We start from the raw sequence: 16,421 nt of genomic DNA on the forward strand, positions 1-16,421 counted from the left end.
GGACTAGATGGTAGGAAGAAGCAGAAGAGGGAAGCAAGTTTGTTGGCGCGTGATGTGGAGCGTCCAGCAGAAAGCGTAACACAGGCGTTAGAGAGCGGCATTGCTGGGACCGGGTGGATGAGTGGAATGAGCCGATAGAATGGAGCAGTGGGGAATGGGGAACGTGTTCATCACGGAGGAATGAATTCCAGGACGTGTTCTTCCTGTTCATTTGCCTTTGGCCCCACCTTGAGTTCAGAGGAGGGGGCAGGCGCTTGCATCTACTCCCCCCTTCCAAGACAGGAGCCGTGAGAGAATGACCTTCCTCCTCTTCTTTGGAAGAGACCATGGGGGTGGATGGATAGGTGGGGTGGAGTTTCTCTTTTTCCTCAGGGACTCTGGAGACCAGGCAAGAGGCTGTCACAATGGAGTAATCCCCCCCCCCCCCCCATCACCACAAAGACAAGAGGCTCCTGGGCAGTGCAGTGGGGTTTTCTCTTCCCATGGGAGGCAGGAGACCTGGCGGAGTGGAAGGACAGGAAGCTTGGAGACCTAGCAGAGCTATCCAGGCTGATGGAATGGTGTTTTCTCCCCTTAGCTGAAATGGAGGAGACTTGTGCAATGAAGTAGCATTTTCATGGTGGACACTTGGAACGAGGCAGGAGACTCAAAGCTGTGGAATGGCATTTTCCTCTTCTTGCAGGGGGAGGAAAGGAAGATCCAGGACGTAGACGTGGGTGATGGGGTTGCACAGGAAGACAAGTAGGAAAAGAAGCGTATTGCAGGTGTCTCATGAAAATCCATAGAAGACCATGTATCTTAGAGTATGGCCTACTGCTGCAGAAAGGGCCCAAAAGATGAGGACTGGGGGCAGCTGGGTAGCTCAGTGGATGGAGAGCCAGGCCCAGATATAGGAGGTCCTGGGATCAAATCTGGCCTCAGACACTTCCCAACTGGGTGCCCCTGGGCAAGTCACTTGACCCCCATGGCCTAGCCCTGACCAGTCTTCTGCCTTGGAACCAATGCGCAGCACTGATTCCAAGATGGAGGGGAAGGGTTAAGGCAAAAAGCTGAGAACTCATGAAAGGCCTTTGGACTTGGTGTTCAGGAGTCATTTCAGTCAAGCAGTGGGATCTGATGCTCTCTATCAAGTGGCTGAAGTGTTAGAGGTGAGAAGTGTGGGAAATAGGTGTAAAGAGCTGTGGAAGAGAGGAGAGAGATCGCATAATCACCGGGGGGGGGGGGGTAGCTGGAGTAGAGATGTCCCTGGCTCCAATTGACCGAAGGGATGGAGTTGTCCCTTACAGAAGAAGGCATTCTCGGTGAAGGGGATGAGGAAATGCCTTATTTTCAAGGTAACAAAAAAGCCAAATCTGAAAACCGTAACCAAGTAAAAAGATATGTTGAGTCGATTGCTTGCAGTAGGAAGGTGGGGAAGAGCACCTTAGCCTGGACCTCCGTCGTCTTCTGTAACAGTGAACCCATCTGAAACGGAGAGATTTGAGTGAGGGACAAGCCATCCGAGACGTGTTCCCTGGTGTCCCAGCGGTGCCCCTTCCTTTGTGAGAAGTTATTTTGGAGCCCTTGCTTTATAACCACACATTTCTAAAAGCTAACGAATTGCCCTTCTGACTGACCGATGTCTACGGAGAGCACAGGGGATGGGGATGAGTGCCTCCGTGGGGGTTCCGAGCTCCCCACCGAAGACACCCCGATTCCTTAGTGCAGAGGCCGGAGGAGACTCCTGCGAACGTCTCTTTTTGTTCTCTTCCCTTGTCTTCATTGGCATGGCCACCCCCTTCGTTGGGGCCTCTTTGTTTGAACTCTCGAAATAGCCTCCCGACTGGTCTTTCTACCAGCCGCCACAACGGTTCTTCTGAAGCGTGGGCCTCAACGTGTCACCCCTGCTCAGTGAACTCGGGTGGCTTCCAGGCCTTTTCAGGATCAGGCGTGATGAGCTCTGACAACTCTTCAGCACCTTCCATTCTTCCCTCTCTGCATTGTTACGCTTGACTACTCGCTGTGCCTCACGCCCCCCACGCCAGCTCTGCGGCAGGCTTTCCTGTCCCCGGACTGTCCCTGTACGCCCCCCTTGCTCTGGGGGGCGCAGTGTCTTGGTGGCCTGGGAGCCGAGAAGGTGAGGGTAGAGCCCGTAACCGTATCCTGTGCTCTCTGGGGACAAAACAGAACGGCCCATTTCTTGTTTGTGATGCCCAGGAAGCCTTCGCAGTCTTCAATGGCCAGATCCCTTTGTCAGTCATAGATCACTTCCTTAACTTTTTTCTATTAAATCTCCGTTTCCTTTCCTCGCTTCCCTTATCCTTGACAAGCCATCCTTTTCCAGGAGGCTCTGGTCGTACTGTTTCTGCAGGGATCCTTTTGTGCTCCTCTTGACTCGTAGCGTGTCGCCCCTGCATTTGGACGCCGTTTGGGGCTTGCCAGTCAGACCGCTCCAGCCCATTTTTGCATGAAGCGGTCTGGTTTGGGGCTGGTCTTCTTTCTCGTTTGGATGCCGTTGCGCGGCCGTTCCGGAGCCTCGATGCCGGCTTTCTCTCTTGGTCTCCTTCCTGGTAGCCCCCGTAGGAGTGAGCTTGGCCTCATCGCTTTCTCCGTCTCTTTGTGTTCTCTCCGATCGGCCTCTGAGGCGCACGCGCAGGCCGGGGTGAGAGCCCGCCCTGCCCGCAGGCGGATGCACAGCCGCTTCCTTCGTTGGCCCTCTTTCTTCTTGGCGCCCAGTGCTCCGCGGAGCGCACACCGAGCCCTGCCTCCCTGGGCCCTGAGCTGCTTCCTCCTTGTTATCTTGCAAAACACTCCGCCGTGTGGGGGTGCCTGCTTCGGACGTGGCCCCCGACAAGCCGGACTTCAGACCCCCAAGACTAAGGGTAGGCGCCCCTGTTCCCCCAGGACGCTGCCGCTCCGCGGTTCAGCCTGGCTTTCTGCGGACCTCCTGCAGGGCTCCTCAGGGTTCTGGCTGCCCCTTCTGGGCGTGGATGGAGGAGTTGGCTTTTATTTCTCTTTGCCTTGGTTGTCATTGCTTTCTCTGGAGCCCTTTTTATGGGGGCCGGGCTGCTCTCGGCCCTGAACCCAGAAATCTCCTCTCCTTTGCTCTTGCCACTCATCCCCTCCTAGCAGAGAAGAACATAAACGAAGAGGAGGAGAGCTAAAAAGCCACGTGAATGTCGAACGAGGGCAGGAACAGCGTGTTCCTTTGACTGAGTGACACCCTCGGAGCTTGCTGGTCCTGGCCAGGAAAGGGGGACGTGTGCCCGGGAGCCTCTGGCAGGGCTGTCTCCAGCCCTGCACCCAGGCAGACTTCAAATCGAAGTGCTGCTGATGAAGCGCAGTGATTCGTGAGCGATGGCCGCTAGGTGAGGGCGGGAAGAAGAAAGGAAAGGAAAGGAGGAGGCAAGCGAGGAGACCGTGCGTGGCAGCCACCTCCGCTATCAGTGCGCAGCCTTGAGCCGCTTCAGCTGCAAACCCTGTTCCCATAGGCGGGCCTGAGCAGATTTCAGCATTACGCCGGTCCAGGAGGCCTCCACCCGCTTTTGACAGGGTCCTAAGAAACACGGATCCGGGATTCCGACCGAGGAATGTGTTCCTTGAATCGAGCTTCCTGTTTGTTCTTCCTTGGGTCTCTTCCTTTTGTTTTCCCATCTGTGATATGGATGTATACTAAGAGAGGTGCGGAATGATTCTGTAAAAATGGACTGGCAGGAATTTTCGTCCCGTGATTTTCGCCAGGGTAGAGCCCCCCATCAGAAAAGTCCCTCCGCCCCATCAGAGAGGCCGCTGTGGCGCACTCTGCTGCCAGAGGCCCCAAGATGATGTCAGAAACGGAGCTACGCGCCTCTGACGTACGTCTGTACGGGTAATGAGAGCAACGTGGTTCCGCTGAACGAGCACCCGAAGGGCGACTGGAGCTTGAGGTCTGCCAGCAATTAGCTCTGGAATCCTTTGGCGAGTCACTTTATTTCTGTGAGCCGTGGTTTCTTCATCTCTAGTGTGAGCCTTAAAAGTTCTCAGGCCCGACTTCATAGGGTTAGGGTCGTAAACTTTAGAAATTCCCCATTGGGACCCCTCCCCATTGGGACCCCTCCCCATTGGGACCCCTCCCCATTGGGACCCCTCTCCATTGGGACCCCTCCCCATTGGGACCCCTCCCCATTGGGACCCTTCCCCATTGGGACCCCTCCCCATTGGGACCCTTCCCCATTGGGACCCCTCTCCATTGGGACCCCTCTCCATTGGGACCCCTCCCCATTGGGACCCTTCCCCATTGGGACCCCTCCCCATTGGGACCCCTCCCCATTGGGACCCCTCTCCATTGGGACCCCTCCCCATTGGGACCCTTCCCCATTGGGACCCCTCCCCATTGGGACCCCTCCCCATTGGGACCCCTCCCCATTGGGACCCCTCCCCATTGGGACCCCTCCTCATTGGGACCCTTCCCCATTGGGACCCCTCCCCATTGGGACCCTTCCCCATTGGGACCCCTCTCCATTGGGACCCCTCCCCATTGGGACCCTTCCCCATTGGGACCCCTCCCCCTTGGGACCCTTCCCCATTGGGACCCCTCCCCATTTGGGCAGTGAAGGTAACTCAGACCAGGAATGTGAGACCTCTGCTCCACCGTACTTAAGCCTGCTTTAGGGGAAGAAACTCCTCGCTGAACAATGCAAGGTACTTACAGCCATACTTGGAGTAAGGCAAAGGTTCTTAAGCCGCGCCTGTTTTAGGACCATACAAGGGGGTGCTAAGTACCTGTAAAGGTCAGGCACCTCGTGCGCTCACCAGGAGCCAAGAGCTGAGAACTTACTCAGGCGTGAATGACTCAAAGATTAGCCTACTCACGTGTGAACTAAGAATGGTCCGTCCTTTGGAAAACGTCTACTATGATTGGTAGATGGAAGGACTTAGGGGAGGAGACATAGGAGAAAATGCCCTTTATAAGGAGGTGACAGTCTTCTAAAGGAGAGAGAGCTCTGGAAACAGGCTCTTGGGACAGTCTGAGGGAGGCCGACTGGCTGGAACTCCTTCTGAGGAGACTCTGTCCCTCTGAATCCTTGCTTGGACAGATCTTGTGGTGAGCGATAAAAGACTGACTGATCTTTCTCTTAAGGGTTAGGCCTGGGTTGGCCAGGGCTGCCCTGGGCCAGCCTATCCTTTTCTCATTATTTCCTTTTTTTTCTCTCTCTCCCTTTCTTTAATTCCTCATTTGTATTAATTAAATCTCTATAAAACTCAGCTGACTTGGGTATATTTAATAATTGGGAATATTTCCCTGGCGACCACCTTATAGATTTGATTTTAAGACAAGACACTGTAGTGAAACCATATTTCCTGCAGTCACAACTTACTCATCCACTCTTTTTATCTGCTACAATTTAAGTCTTCCACTATTTTAATCACTACAGTTTATGGCCTCAACTATTTTAACTCTTACACTAGGAAGAATTTAGACAAGATCCTCTTTGAGCTTCTTTCCAGATCTAACAGGTTTTGATTCTGTGGTTCTAACACTGAAATGACTAACCATTGAGGAGTTTTGTCAGTGTACTTCACTAATTTATCTTTTGCAAATTTCATTTTTATACTGGTTTTTTTATTAGATTTTTTTAGAATGAAACATACATCATTATGGTAATATAATGGATAAATCGAGTCAGGCAGATCTGAGTATGAATTCTCCCTTAGGTACTTACTAATTATGTGACTGAACAAGTGACTTACCTTTTCGCAGCCTCAGTTGCCTTGTCTGTAAAATAAGGAAATAATAACATCTCCCTCACAGGGTTGTTGCAAAGAATCAAAAAAGGCATTATTAAAAATACACATCTATAAACCTTTGAAAACCTGAAGTTGCCCTATAAGTGGTAATATTCGTACTCTAGAGGAAGTAACATTTGATTTTCTTTGAGTACTTTCCTTTCTATTTCATGTGACCTAAGAAAATCCCTGCTTGGGTTTTTTCATAGCAGAATGGACATTTCTCGTGGTCTTTAGTCTTTACAATTCCTTGAAGATTTTCTCAGAATTTTTCTTAGTGAAAAATATTTGCAGCCTGTGAGGTACACTTTCTGGTGGAAGTCGCCCCAAGGCAACTCGATGAGACCCCTGGATTGTATGACCTTAAAGAGAGAACCGTTCAGGCGTGTTCCCGATAACGCTGTAGGCTCAGCTGGCGAGGCTGCTGTTTCTGTGCGCCCACAAAGCCCTTGGCCTTGCGGGGGGCCTGTGGTCCTCTGACGGCTAATTGCCGAGAGCAAAGCCTCGTTTGGTGTCTTTACAAGCCCGGGTGGCTGATGCCGGCGGCAGCTAACGGGGTGGGATGCGGGTACCCGTTCCGTTTCCGTGTGTAATGATGCACGCTCTTGTATCTACCAGAGGGCCTCTCAGAGCAAGCCTGATCATGCCTCCCATGAAGCCGAGCGGCCCAACGAAGGCCCGGGAGCGGCCGACGTCAGCGTGGCACCCCCTGCTGGGAGTCAGGTAAAAGATGCATTTTGCTTGACGACATCAGATCTTTGCAGAGGGAGCCAACGTGGCTCGTTTGTTTTTCTTTGTAACGTGAACACTTGGGTTAGCCGGGTTTGGGTTGGGTTTCTTCAAAAGCAAAAAGATGGATATTTTTCCTGGCGCTGACAATAGTCTCAAAACTACCAAGGATATTTAGAACTTCTTCAATATTGAAAACGATGAAATGGCATCCAGAGTTTAGTGTCAAGTGATAAGCTTATTGCCTAATACGTATGAAGTGTCCATTTTGTTGACTTCTGACTGAACTATTGAAAATGTAGCACAAAAATATTTTATTAGTATTGTTAATTCATTATGATGAAACACTCATAGCATTTTAATTTTCCACTCTGCTTCTAGAGTTTGTAAACCTGGAAATGAACATCAAGTCACTTTTAAAATAAATTTTTGGGGTTTTCCCTGTTGGCTTTTAAGTGTTTTTAATCTAAGGAATGAATCTTTTCTGACTGAATAGTCTGGCATTATCTTACACTTTTAGTTTTTTAATAAGATTCTATCCAGAATCTATCTCATTTGAGAATATTAAGGTAACTTTCCATTGTTATCAAGCCTTTAATTCTTGCTATGACGTTCATTGTACTTCCAGTATTTCAGTGAAGTTTTAATACTATAATCAGTATTCATAGTAATTCTTTATTGTGCACTTTTTAAAATGCCTTTTCACTCAATTGTATTTTATATACATATAGTTTATGGAAGGCAAAACTCAGTCATTGGTTAATCAAAACAAACTTTTTTTGTCTCTGTTTAGACCTTTTTTTTATTGTATTCTGTTCCCCCTACCCAATTCATATCTTAATGAAGTCTTTTTAAGGTATCATCTTCAAACCTTCTTTAATAGTTTAGGGTAGTCTCTCAGTATTCCTCTTGTTAATCAATTTGAGGTTATTTGTTTCAGGGGAGAAGCAATATCAATTATAGACATACTTATACATTTTTTAAAATTATTTTATTATCAGGGGCAGCTGAGTGGCTCAGTAGATTGAGAGCCAGGCCCAGAAATGGGGGGTCCTAGATTCAAATCTGGTCTCAGACACTTCCCAGCTGTGTGTCCCTGGGCAAGTCACAACCCATATTGCTTAGCCCTTGCTGTTCTTCTTAGAAGCAATACACAATAGTAACGAAAATGTGGTAGTTCAAGAAAAAGCTGCTACCTCAGAACTGTAATAATAAAAATAGTGGAAGGCATAAATTGTAGTCGATAAAAGAGTGGATTGTTAAATTGTGACTGCAGAAAATATGTTTCAAGACAGTGTCTTGTTTTTAAATCAAATATAAGGTGGTCGCCAGGGAAATATTCCCAATTATTAAATATACCCAAGTCAGCTGGGTTTTATAGAGATTTTAATTTATACAAATGAGGAATTAAAGAAAGGGAGAGAGAGAGAGAGGAAAGGAAATAATGAGAAAAGGATAGGCCGGCTCAGGGCAGCCCTGGCCAACCCAGGCCCAAGCCCTAAGAGAAAGATCAGTCAGTCCTTAATCACTCACCACAAGATCTGTCCAAGCAAGGATTCTAGTGTTCAGAGAGACACTAGTTCAGCTCCATCTCAGCTGACTCTACCAGCTGACTGTCCCCTCTCTCTCCTGAGGTCTCCTTTTAAAGGGCATTTTCTCCTATGTCTCCTCCCCTAAGTCCTTCCATCTCCCAATCACAGTAGACGTTTTCCAAAGGGCGGACCATTCTTAGTTCACACCTGAGTAGACTAAACTTTTGAGTCATTCACGCCTGAGTAAGTTCTCAGCTCTTGGCTCCTGGTGAGCGCACGAGGTGCCTGACCTTTACAGGTACTTAGCACCCCCTTGTATGGTCCTAAAACAGGCGCGGCTTAAGAACCTTTGCCTTACTCCAAGTATGGGTGTAAGCACCTTGCACTGTTCAGTGAGGAGTTTCTTCCCCTAAAGCAGGCTTAAGTACCGTGGAGCAGAGGTCTCACATTCCTCATCTAAGTCCCTCCATTGTCTGAAGTGGGGAATGGTCTCAACCCAGCCTTATGAAGTCGGGTCGGAGAATTTTTAAGGTTCACAGAACCAAGACCCAGGTTCAAATCCTGCCTGATAGGTTTCTCTGGCATAACCACTCAGTGTTCTGGTGACTCTCGAAAACTGAGTTGCAGAGAAAATGTCTGCTTGCGCTGGTCAGTGTTTCCTCCCTTGGGAGTTTCCTGTGTCCGTGAAATTACAGGTCCAGAAGCTCGTCCCCCAGTAGGGATTATAGTCATTTTATTACTCAGTGAATCTATTACTGACCAAAGCTCTGCTCTATTACCCTCAAAGATCAAAGAATAAACGGTATCATTTTATCACTTCCTGCCTCTTCTACCCAGACTACCTTCTCCACACCCCTCGTTCCTAGAGCGTCAGCTCTACTTGAAAGTGGAGCGCCCCCTTGTGGGCTCGCATCTACAGCTGGTGCACTTCCGCTTCCTTCGGGGGTTCCCTCACTACTCTCCCCCATTGCACTTGTTCTCCGAAGGTCCCCAAATGCCCCGGGCTTCCCTCTCTAAACTTGCTGCCTTCACGTCTCAGCGCTCCTCATCAGTTTCATCCCTTCGTTAATAACATGCATTAGGCCGCGCCCTCCCCCAGCTCCAAGCCTTCGTCAGTTGCCTAGCGGGCCGGCCCAGGAATGTCTCAGCCTCGCCATCCCCAAAACGACTCGCTCCCTTTGCTCTAAGACCAGCCGTCCTGCCGTGTTCCTGTTCTGGCCAAAGGCCCATCCTGCAGGGGAATTGCAAGTTCGTAGCCGGTAGCATCTTCCGTGGCCAAATCCCGGCAGCTGTTATCAGTTTGGCGTTCCTTCCATCACCGAGCCGCCACGTAGTTTTAGGCCCTTGTCACGCGGCACCTCGATCATTGCAAGAACCTCCCACTCACCTTCGTGCCTTCTTTCTTCCTCCTGTTAAGGTGGGCCTTGGGGCACGGGAAGCACAGGAGGAAAACCCGGAAATGAGTCTGCTTCCTTGTTTGCGCCAGGCTTAGGAATGACGACGCATCCTCGTAACTAACTGAGCTAAAAGCGGGACCAAATACCCCAGTGGCCGCAGGAGTCCAAAGCCAAACAGGGCCAGGATCCTGTTGTTCGACGGCCCGGAGCCGGACGCGGCCGGCAGCCAGACAAGGGCAAACTGCTTCCTCTCCGCTTCCTCCGGCTCCCCGTGGCCCCGCCCTCGGTCCCTTTCACCCTTTGTCCTGGCTCAGGCCTTTCTATCTGCCGCCACGGAGACGACGTCTTAAGCACAGACGTGTCCAGGCAGCTCCCTTACTCGGGCGCCTTAGAATCAAGCAGATGGGCTGGAGCCAAGACGCTGGAGAGGTGACAGTTTTGCCTGGCAGAAAGGGTGCCAGACTGAATTCTGAGCAAGAAGCCAGGGAGAAGGTCCGTGGTTCTGCAGGCCAGGGCAGCTCAGAAAGAGAGAGATACGCAGACCCCAAGGTGGGAGCTGGCACGGCAGCCTCGGGACAGCGAACTGAACCTGTGCCGGCACGGAGAGCAGGAGCCTCTCTGTTGTCCATTCGCTAGTTTGGGGTCTCAGCTTCAGCATGGAGAGAAGCCTCGCGTTCTCAGAAAGGCAGGAACCTCCCCGTGTAAGGAGCAAGAAACAAGCGGCAGAGACCTGGTTTCCTGGCTTGGAGGCCAGGACTAGAACAGAAATTCCGTTTGCACCCTTAGCCGTGCCCTTAACCCGCTGCCCTGGGACGAAACCAGGCAGAAGCGGCAGTCGAGTCTCTTGGCATCTCTAAGGTTTTCGGGGAGCAGCAGTGACTTGAGTCCGGCGTCGGTCTGTGGAAACTCGACTCCACACAAGCCAGCAGACCCGTCCGGGTCGGGAATTGGTCAGTGAGCAGACCTTTCCCCTGGACTGCTCCACTTTGGAAGCCCTAAGAACTTAGACGCTTCCAGACTGAGCTATGAAAACAACCGAAGGACACGGAAGACGGCAGCTTAGGACGGGGCCATCGGAGCGGAGCAGAGCTAAACACAAAGTGTGCTGGAAGAACTAGCAAGCCAAAAAACAACGATCGTAACAAGTTACTCTAGTGTCAGGGAAGGTCAGTTTACGGACATAGAAGACAATGACTTGAAAATGTCTGTAAGCAAAGCTTCAAAGAAAAATGCAGAGTGGACTCAAGCACAACAAGGTTTGGTCTCTTTTTAAAAAAATCAGTGAGGCACAGTAGAGGGGGGAAATGAGAAAAGAAATAAATGAAAACTATATGAGAGAATTAGGAAAAGGAATGAACAGCTTGGTAAAAGAAGTACAAAATCTTACTGAAGAAAATAACTTCTTAAAAATTAGAATTGGCCAAGTAGAAGCTAATATTACTCCTTGAGATATCAAGAAACAATAAAACAAAGTAAAAAAACTAAAAAAAAAAACAGAGAAAAGAAAATATGGGCTATCTCATGGGAAAAATAACCTGGAAAATAAATTGAGGAGAGATAATATAAGAATCACTGGCCTACCCAGAATGCATGAACATCCTATTTCAAGAAATTATAATGGGAAATCTAGAATAAGAGGACAAAGTAAAACCAGTCTCCTCCTGAAAAAGAACCCAAAATAAAAATTCCTAGTAGTATTATAGACAAAATACTGAATTCCCAGATCAAAGAGAAAATACTGCAAGCATCCAGAAAGAAAAATTTTAAATACTGAAAGCCACAGATTCACACAGAATTTAGATGCTACCACTTTAAAATATCAGATGGCTTGGAAGATATATTATAAAAGGCAAAGGTGCTAGTATTGCAACCTGCCCAGCAAAACTGAGTGTAATCCTGCCGGAGGAAAAAAGGATATTTCATGAAACAGGATTTTCAAAGATTTCCGATAAAAAGACTAGGGTTGAATAGAAAATTTGACAAATACAATTGAGAAGGGGAAAACAGTAAATGAATAAGTTCTAAAATACTGTTTACATTCCTTTATGTAAAGATGTTCTTTTTATAACCCTTCAGAACTTTTATCCTCAATAGGGCTGGTAGAGGGTTGTGCTGCACCTGCTATATACTAGGCACTAAGACAAGCAACGAGGCTACGAAGACAGGTCAAAAGACGATTTCTGCTCTCGAGGAGCTCACGGTCTTAATGGAGGAGACAGTGTACAACTAGTTATGTACAAACAAGCTGTGTACATGCTGAATTAGGGATCCTTAACAAAGAAAAAGCTCCAGTATGAAGGGAAGATAATTAAAGGCTTCTTATCGAAGACAGCATTTTAGCCAGGACTTAAAAGAAGCCAGGGAAAAGGCACGTTGGGAGATGGGATAATGGTGGGAATTCCGTACATGGAGGAGAGCTAGTGAAAATTTAGTGCCCAACCCTCATGCCGCAGGTAAGCCTCCCGCCTAACCCCAGATGAGGGAGGGAGGAAGCACTTCCATTGCACTGCTGGGCAGAGGAGTGTTTCAAGTGAGAAATGTCCTCAAGCATGCATGGAGAGCGGAAGGGGACTGCCTCACCCCCCCGCTCCGGCACACGTGCCATAGGTTAGCCAACATGGGCCAAGGTTATAGAGGGCTTTGAATGCCAAACAGCATTTCATCATCCAGCTCCCAGAGAGCCTGTGCTTTAGGGATATTACTTGGGTGACCAAATGGGAAGTGGATTGGAGCAGGGAGAGACTTGAGGCAGACAGGTCTACCAGTAAGACTGTTATAATTCAGTGGTACCTTGATACATGCGCCCCTCAGATCACGAGCAGTTTGAGTCACAATCAAGATGTTTTGCTTTAAGTCCTGAGTGGATATTTGAACCGTGAGCTTGTGCCAGCCTCCACTAGATAGCCTGTCGAACATTCGGTTTCAAAAGCTACACAAGGCTGTCTCCTTTAGTTGTGTTTATCTGGTGTTTTTCCCCCCATTAGTTTGAATTTTATTATTAGGGAATAATGTAGATAAAAGGGAGGGGAAGGAAACTGCCTCACATTCCAACAGGTCATTTGTCATCTTCACATCAGAAAAATCAAATTTACAATTTTTTTTTCTGCTAAGGAGCAGCTGCCCAAGACCAGAGTTGATAACACAGGCACTGAGTGCTTTTGGCTTGATTTTTGTAGAAATGAAGGTGCACTAAAAACTCACTAGACAAAACAGTTTTCTAAAAGAAAGATGAATTGAAACTAATGTTTTGGTATAAAGGGATGTTATTAGAATACTTTGTTGAAGGGGGCAGCTGGGTGGCTCAGTGGACGGAGAGCCAGGCCTAGAGATGGGAGGTCCTGGGTTCCAATCTGGCCTCAGACACTTCCCAGCTGGGTGACCCTGGGCAAGTCACTTGACCCCCATGGCCTAGCCCTGACCACTCTTCTGCCTTGGAGCCAATACACAGTATTGATTCCAAGACAGGAGGTGAGGGCTTAAAAAAAAAAAAGAATACTTTGTTGAATGATTACAAAGTATTTTTCAGCTTCACTAGGCCAGTACACAACTGCTTGGAGACTAAAAATATCTCTAAAAATCTATTTATTTGTATTTTGGAAGATATGAATATTGGGTTTAGAAAACACTAACGGGAAACTAAATATCTACCCACTTTTCTCCATTTGCCTCCCAGCAAAGGCTCCTCTGAGCTCCTTATCACTCCTAAACCCATAAAGACGCTTTAACTTATTCCTGTTGAAAGTGTCTCCAGGAAGACAAATCGGTCGGCCAAGGGGCTCCGAAGCCAATTGACCAGAGCGTCGTTCTAAGATGGCTCAGCAAGCAGGATTTCGGCCTTTCTCCTCTCACAAGCACTTCTCCAAACAGCAGATCTGACAAGGTCTTCTTGAGGCAGTCAAGCCACAGTCAGGAAAATGCAGGCCCCTTCAGATGGTGACAGTTCTTAGCAGAGCTAGATCCAGAGCGCAAGGCTCCTCCAAAGCCAGAGACCGAGTGTGCGAACGCTAGCCGCTCTCCTCCTCAAAGGTCTAAGCTCACACACAGCCCTCTCTTGCCTCCTCCACACTGCGGATTCAGGCACCTTTCCAAAATTCCTCATCCTACAAACTCAACCAGTTTCCTTATTATAGAACTGAGGTTTGGGCTCTGGTTGGTTTTTCCTTGTGGGGTGTCTTTTCTTTGATTCTTTTTGCTTTGCTTTGTTTGGTTTGGTTTTTAACTGGGGACGGGGAGCCTCGCTTTAGCTGAGATGTTCCCATCCACCTCACTGTCCTCCACCCTTTCCTCCCCTCAGATTTTTCCAGCCTGTCTGAGCTCCCCAAACTTAAATCAGTTTCCCCTCCACCATCTGGACCTCAAGCTCCACTCCATTGACTCTCATTTAATAAATACACCAAAGGGTAGAAAAGGAAGGGGAAAGATAGTATTGTCGGTTTCCTTCTTTACATTCTTCCTCATTATCTACAAATATATTTATTTGCTATTTATGAAGTATTGGTGGGAATGTCTTTTGCCTTCTTCTAGCGCTTTGATGGCAAACCGTATCTTAGTCACCTCAAAATTTCTTTCAGTGACTGGCATAAAACGTGGTAGAGGCAATCAATGACTATTTAATTTGTATTCCAAGATAGAAGTGAAGTCCAGGGATCAGGAGATAGCAGAGTAGTTGTGTTCTGCCTGAGAACTTGAGGAAAAAGAAATCTATGCCCAATCTGTAATGCTGGAGCGGAACCCACAAGAACAGAGCAGGAAAGTCTCGCAACATAACATCTTTATGAAGGAACATTACGAGAGCAAAGTGCCTGAAACCCTCATTCTTACTGTGTCCAGGCTTCCCCACCGCACACGCCAGGAGCAGCCTAGATCTTGAAGGCAGCTATTTCAGGGGCCAGTTTTAGGCACTTCTGTCTGATTGGCTCAACCGGAACCACACTGGACAAAGTTTGAACGACATTGGATCCACCCAGCCACGGAAGGAGTAAAGAATGCATCAGAGGTGGAGAGGAGGCCAGAAGATCATCTGTGAGGGGCTAGATGGAAGAGGGAACTGAGATCAATTCTGTCTCTACAGGGCTTACTCTGGGCGGGAAAAGAAACCCGATTTCCTAACCTCCCACTTCAGAGAGTCCAGCATTGCCCAGCTGTGGGACATGCCACAGCAGAGTACAAGGAAAGGGCCAAAGACTGAGGAGGGAAGCCAGAAAGAATCTATGAAAGTAAAAGAAAAAGACAAAAAAATCAAAGAAGCTAGATCGTAACTGAGCTTCTTGATCACAGACATAAAACTCGAATAAAAATTTGCCCCCAAACCATTATGCAGTGGATAAGTATTGTCTTAGTAAGGAATTTTTCCACGAAAAGAGAGAAACCTGTGGATTCCTCAAACATTATGTAACCTAGAGCAAAAGCTCCAAGTGAATCAAGAGTTCTTAAAGAATTCTCAAGGAATTCTTCAAGGAAGCCATTAGGGTGGAAAGCAGGTTGGAAATTAGAGCTCTTCAAGCCAAATGAATGCAGAAATGCTAGTTATGGCTTAAAGCAAGGGAAGGGGGTACTCTAACCAAGAGGACAACCATTTGGAGTTCCAGTAGGAGAAAATGTGAAGAGAAACGAAAACCCAGTTTCACAGATTGCCTCGGAATCCTGGCTCTAGAGCTAAAAGAGACTTCAGAGCGTGCCTAATCCAGGGCTTCCTAACCTAGAACCCATGAACTTGGGCAGGTGTGCAGCCACACAAATGGTGTGTCAGCATGACGGATCCTACGGGCTCCATTTTGTACACGGAAACACTTTCTTCCTGAACGGGGGCCAGCAGGCTTCTCCATGACACACACCCAAAGCGTTCAGAACTGCTCTCTGGCAGAGCGGCTTCATTCTACCCATGAAGAAACTGAGGTCACGTGGATGGTGACAGTGGCGAGGGTCACATGCAGCCTCCGGGGCAGCACTTCTCTCTGAGCCCAGACCGCTGTCCTTCAGAACAAGCTTTACATAAAAAATAAAATATGCCCCCCCCCCCAAGAAGTGTGGTGAGTTTTCTACCTTCAGAGCCATCATAAAATGCCCAGAATTAAGTAACAATTAGCTGAATTCACAAATCCTTGTCAGAGGAAAAATCTTAAGCTTTAAAAACCAAGGCATGAAATGGCTAATTTAAAGCATGCGTGTCAAATAAGAAAGCAGCCAAAAGAAAGGCCTTCAGCTACGGAGGAACCCTAATTGAAATACTCAAGGATGATTCTGCCGCCGCACGAAATCAGAGGTAACGATGGAAATACCCGCCAAAATAACAGACTGCAAAGTTGACTAATTACCAATGAAAAAAGACCTTCAGCAAAAGGGAAACATTGAAGTCAGGTCTGTCCCCAGCCCTTCAAAAACGGTAAGCACAACAGAAAGGGAAGAATAAACAAGGAAATGAATTCTCACGCAATAAGAGGAACAACCAAGAAGGTTACTGGCAGCAATGTGACAACAGGAACCCTTCGGGATGTTATGGGGGGGAATTGGATACAGTATCTAGCCGTTGGGCACGTGACCGTGTGGCTAATGAAACTCCATGTAACTGATTTTGGCCTGCGCAAGGATCTTGCTAGAGACACATGTAAAAAGACCTCTATTAACGGTTAAGGAAAAGTGAGAAGGGTAAACAAAGGTTTTGAGGATTAGGATTCCTTAATCTAACAGGGTCTGAGCTTTTTCCCCACTCCCTCTAGCCTGTGCAGACTTTCTTCCTTTCAAGGAACTGGAGCCTCCTTAAAACTCCTTATCTATCCCTAAAAAAATCCAGAAACTATACTAAATAACCTTATACTAATTACTAATCCTCTAATTATATATTTATTGTTTAGTAAATCTCCTTCAGCTTTGAATCAGTTTGGTTATTCACTCTCTCTGCCCACTGCCAGCCCTTCTTTTAGGCCTGACCAGGCCTCAAAATGGCCTGGCCCTCTCAGAAGCCACCTAAAGAAAAAACACACAATCTCTCTATTTCTCTCCCCCAACCTCGCCTCTCCCT

The 16,421-nt window shown here is 47.9% G+C and overlaps 1 protein-coding gene across 8 annotated transcripts in view; it reads left to right on the plus strand.

Moving 5' to 3' along the window:
• Positions 1-16,421, plus strand: part of APC (APC regulator of WNT signaling pathway) — a 163,947-nt gene that overhangs the window by 96,822 nt on the left and 50,704 nt on the right. For 7 of the 8 annotated variants that reach the window (XM_007497809.3, XM_056803963.1, XM_007497806.3 and 4 more), the window contains one exon: positions 6,364-6,468. The exons of the other annotated variant lie outside the window; for it this stretch is intronic. In XM_007497809.3, coding sequence (XP_007497871.2) covers positions 6,364-6,468 — 105 coding nt within the window. The remainder of the gene's footprint in view (positions 1-6,363; positions 6,469-16,421) is intronic. 8 annotated transcript variants of the gene reach the window in all.

Source organism: Monodelphis domestica, chromosome 7, assembly GCF_027887165.1.
Source record: "Monodelphis domestica isolate mMonDom1 chromosome 7, mMonDom1.pri, whole genome shotgun sequence".
NCBI classification, from domain to species: Eukaryota; Metazoa; Chordata; class Mammalia; order Didelphimorphia; family Didelphidae; genus Monodelphis; species Monodelphis domestica.